Source organism: Solanum dulcamara, chromosome 8, assembly GCF_947179165.1.
Source record: "Solanum dulcamara chromosome 8, daSolDulc1.2, whole genome shotgun sequence".
In the NCBI taxonomy this organism is placed as follows: domain Eukaryota; kingdom Viridiplantae; phylum Streptophyta; class Magnoliopsida; order Solanales; family Solanaceae; genus Solanum; species Solanum dulcamara.
The window spans coordinates 60,041,314-60,046,473 of NC_077244.1; the positions used below are offsets into that span (position 1 = coordinate 60,041,314).

The 5,160-nt window shown below is 30.9% G+C and overlaps 1 protein-coding gene across 1 annotated transcript; it reads right to left on the minus strand.

Moving 5' to 3' along the window:
• Positions 1–1,224: 1,224 nt before the first annotated feature.
• On the minus strand, positions 1,225–2,146 carry LOC129901157 (transcriptional regulator SUPERMAN-like). The gene has a single exon (XM_055976281.1). It carries the CDS (start codon positions 2,096–2,098, stop codon positions 1,565–1,567), a length of 534 nt encoding a protein of 177 aa, XP_055832256.1. The 5' UTR covers positions 2,099–2,146; the 3' UTR covers positions 1,225–1,564.
• Positions 2,147–5,160: the final 3,014 nt, after the last annotated feature.

The following is a 5,160-nucleotide window of genomic DNA, read 5'->3' on the forward strand; positions in this document are numbered from 1 at the left end:
TATGAACGAGTTAGTTTGATGGTTAAAGGTTCAAAATAAGTATAAAAATATCCATTAAATTATTGGAGAGAGGTATCAAATTCGAGTCATTTGGATATGAAGTCGTCTTTGTTAAGAAACGCTTTACCCTTAATATAATCATATGAAACTTTTTGACGTGAATCTAAATTTAATCGGGTTTCGATGAAGATATCGAAGACCGGATGAAAAAAACTGTCTTTCACAAGGTGGAGAATCAATTCTATTTTAATCAACATTTGTGTGGCACTTTGTTTCCAACAAAGTGAACAACTTTTTTTCTGGTGATGCATGATATATATATATTCAAACAAAAGTAGTGGTACTTCATTTTCCCATGTGCAGCCCATGCACATGTAAATGCTTGCAAGGTCATGAACATGAAAATTATGTCTTTTCCAACAATATTGTACTTATAATAAAACATTGGCATAAATTAAAGTAGCCATGTTGTACATCCACTTGATATATATATATATATGAACAATGTTGTTTTTATATCAAAACAAAAGTCTATGACAAGAATTGCTTCTTCTCAGACGATGTGCCAAGGGTCCAAATTAATTTGTATCTTAGAATTTTTCTCAGATTAACTCTTATCTGTTTTTACTTCATACCATACTCTAAAATATCGTATATTTTAAATTAGTGAGACTCCAACATAATGTTCACAAAAAGAAGCACTTAGCTAATTCAGTTTTAACTTGAAAGATGATTGAAAATATAATTAATTAAATAAAAGTGTGATATCTCTAACATCTTAAACTTAATTAGATGAGATGTCAAATATTTCCACGTGATTGGCGCATGAAAGGGAGTCAGACATGAACGTGAAGCGGCGTAGTAAAGACATTCGTGTTGATCTCTCTAACAACTTAAATTTTTGGATGAGATGATTACACACTATTTCAACAAGGATTGATAATTTGAAAAAAAAAGGTAGAATGTACATCCTGTTTACATCATGGTTTAACATACAACAACAACAACAACATTATACCTAGTGTCATCTCACAAACTGCTGATGGTTTTAACATAATTAAGAAAAACAAATTATAGAGAACGATCGACTATCATGAGCAGATGAAAAAGAAGGAAGAAAAGAAAGGAAGAATGGGAAACAACTAATTAAATTAATTTAGATTTACTTTTAAGTGACAAGATACTTTTAAAATGAAAAAAGGATGGAAAAAAAGCTAAGCAAAAGGACATACTAATAAAGAGGAAATTAAAATTACCTTAGACTGATTAACCATATTACTTACAATAGCTAATTAATTAATTACATGGAGAAGAATAGAATTTTAAAAATACAAAAATAAAATAATTAGCGAGTACATAAATCGATCGAGGTGATCTTAACGTCATTGAACAAGCTTTTCTCCCCTTTGTAAACTTTAAATTAAAGTTGTAGAAATTTGGTTCGTTGGGTAACATCAATATCCTGACACTTGTTTGGTGGACTTAATTAAGAAATAAAGTTGTGTTCTTTGCTATCAGGTACATGCAACTTTAATTTTGGCAATGATGGTAAGGGCTTTGATTATCACAGTCGAAGTTCAAGATCCAAATCTTGCTTGGATTTAGCGAACAAGCCAATTTCCAAGTCCAATCTCACAAATTCTTTGTCTTGCATGCAGAAAGAGCCTTTGGCAGTAATACTTCTTGAAGAAGAGGGTGGTGGTGGTGGTGCTGGCGACGATGAAATATTAGGGTTAGGGTTAATGTTGAGGTTTAGAAGAGAATACCTATATTTATCATCTGTTATTGTTGTTGTTGGTGGTGGTGATGGTGAGTGGTGTCTCATCATGAGGAACTTTGCTCTATCTCTTCTATGAACATTCATATGTCCACCAAGTGCTTGAGCTGATTTGAATCCCCTTTTACAAAAGCTACATGTGTAACATCTTGGAGGCCAACTACACATTATTAATTCATCATCTTCATTTCCACAATAATTATATGAGTACTCTTTAACATTGTTGCTCAACTTTTTCATGTGTCTTGCCATGAAACAGCTTTTATGTTTCAGGTCCTTAGTAGAAATGTTGAAACTGCAGTTTCTCTCCATGCCTGCCATTTTCTCTTCACTAGCAAGATCAAGAAAAAATTACCTCAACCATAATTGTTGTTGTTGAGGGGATTTTTTTTCCCTTGGGAGGGTTGATATATATATAGAGAGAGTGTTTAGATTTGGGATGTGTGTGTTTTTAGAGGAAAACATGATAGTTGGGGGTAGGGTAGTGGGAAGGTTGTACAGTGTGGCCATAAAATACTGAGTTAGAAGAAATTTTGACTAAAAGTGAGCCATTATTTCATCAAAATAATATATTTATTTTTAAATTTTTTTTACAAAACTAGACATAAAACATAACTGATTATTGAGTACTGAAACTTTTTAACCCTAATTTTATTGATGGTTTTCTTTTTGGGATTGACTACACAAAGGTGAAAACGTTTAGGAGAAAACTCTATCTTTGCTCATAAATATAGATTATTTAGGAGAAAAACTCTATCATTGCTCATAACTTACTTAATATGGAAGCTTTGTTCTCCAAGCTAAGGTCATGCAATTTTCTCTTTTTTCTCATTTTTTTCGGTACCTACTGATCTAACTAATTTATATTTGTCTTATGTAAATCCATTAAAGAAAGAAGCAGTTCCTATTCATGATTTTTCCATTCTTGAAACTCGAAATTGAATTTTCTATCTTTGTGATGCAAAAACTTTTATCCCATCCTTCATAAATCTGAATTCATTCTTCTAATATCAGGAAATTAATGTCATGTCATCATCAACTTCTTTTGGCTCTTTTTACTTTAGTCTTTATTACTCCTATTACTTGGATACAAGGACCTTTGACACGACAAGTATATAAGCATGTCATAATGTATATGTTAGGTTTAAGTAAGGTCAAATCCATTGGTGGCCCCTAAAGTTGGCATCAACTTTTACTTAGACACTTTAATTAGGTTTTGTTCATTTTAGACACCCCATATCGGATTCCATTATGTCATTTTAACACTTTTTTTATATTTTCAAAATCAGCATAAGCGCGTACATTCAAATGCCTCCTATCTGGAAAAATAAACGAATCAATATGTGACACGTGATTTTTTTAAAAAAAAAACTCACTTTTACTTTATTTTTTCCCCTCTAGATCAATACCAAATCTCATGCCCCCACTTCTTCTCTACCAAAAAGGCAAGAACATGGGTAGTTCACAAAATAAAATAAATTGGAAGAGTAAGTTAAATTCTATCAAATCGAGAAGTTTTTATATAACATTTGAAAGAAGTTGATTGCTTATGTTGCTTTGATTGGGATTTATAATAACGGATATGTAAAAGAGATTTCTTTTATTTTTTTTAATTGGAGGTTCTTTATTTCTTTTTTTGTTCCCTTTAAATCAATTTTATTTCTTAATTTCAATGGAGAAAGGTAAGAATGTAAATCATTTTTTTCATTTGAAAGAAGTTGATTTATTTTTTTTGTTTCCTTGAAATTAGTTTTGTTTCTTGATATGAATCAAGATGCAAATTTGATTTTTAAAGAAGATGAAAGAAGCAAAGAATGTAACCTCGTAAAATTTATAGAATTTTTTAAAAAGTTGTGTGATGATGGAGGGTGGTGGAAGGTGGAGAAGATGGAAGGGAGAAAGAATGAAGAAGAAGAAGAAGGAGAAAAAAAAATATTTATAAAAAAAAAGTCTCTGACACGCTCAAAAATTGTGCAACACACGTACAAAGCTGAGTTAGCGAAAAGTGTCAAAATGACACAGCGGGGCTTGACATGAGGTATCTAAAATGAACAAAGCCTAGTTAAGGTGTCTAAGTAAAAGTTGGTGCCAGCTTTAGGGGGGGCACCGATGGCCTTAAGTAAAAATATGGTGTGAATTGGGAAATGAGAATTGGGAATCAAGTGAAGAGAAACTGAAAAGTCATTTCTCCCTCATTGGTAGAAGAAAGAAAAAAAATTGCCGTTATATTAGAAAACATTTTCTTTACCTCTTAAAGGGTTAAATAGAGTGCCCCTCGCGTCGTCATCGTCGCTCGACTTCAGATTCGGCTATGACAAATGATTGATTGACAATTTTTTAATTCGCAAAACGAAATTATTTAATTTGAAATTTGTTGATTCGGAAAGGATTTGTTCCTTCCGAACATGCATTTCTTTTCTCAAAAGACACCATGATTGTTCTGAACAAGTATGTTCGCACCTATTGTTGGCTATAAATAGAGGGGCACTTCTCAGTTTTCTACATCAAATTTTTCTTCCTCTTCTGCTTATACTTTCTTACAAACAAAGTTGAGTCTTAGTGTGATTTCGTTGCAGCCTTTTGAGTTCGTTGAATTGAAATTTGAGGTACCGCTACTTCTCTAATAGATTATCCATTTTATTCTGAGAGGAAATAAGCCATAATCTCGGGTACAGTGAGGGAATTAAATTCCTTAAGGACATATGGTGAATTTTGTGGATTCGAATATTTTCTTTCTTTTCATTTTAAAAGTACTTCTGTTTTACTAATTGAATACAGGGACAATAGTATTTACTCCAAAAATATATATATACTGTTAAAATTTTCTACAACAATGTCGTTTGCTAGATATTTTATTATAGTAAATGTATTGTAGAGAATATATGCTACAACATAATATGACAAATTAATTTCAATAAAAAATTAATTATTATAATAAAATATTATTATAGAATAATAGTTATAGAAAAGTCTAATTGTATATACATTGCGACTTAAACCAACATCTCAAGTGAAAGGTGATTAATGCAATTCTGTTATATGACGTTTAAGGTTTTATCTTATACGTACGATTAAAATAATTATTTGATAGCACTAATATGGAATATTCTAAATTAGTAAGAAATAACTTTGGCTCAAATTTTTTCGTAACAAATAAAAATCCAGAAGGAGTATTTTGAAAACGAGTCATGTATATTAGTTTAGGTGAAAATCGTTTACAAACTTTGTTTTAAAAATCAAACTTCCTCCTTAATTATGAACAATAATCATTTTCTCCCCTTTAATCCATGCAATGTCCATTTTACTCTTGATTTTCAATCTTCCATCTATGTATTATATTTATCTTTCTTAATCTAAGTATTTATAAATTTTTATTTAAGCAT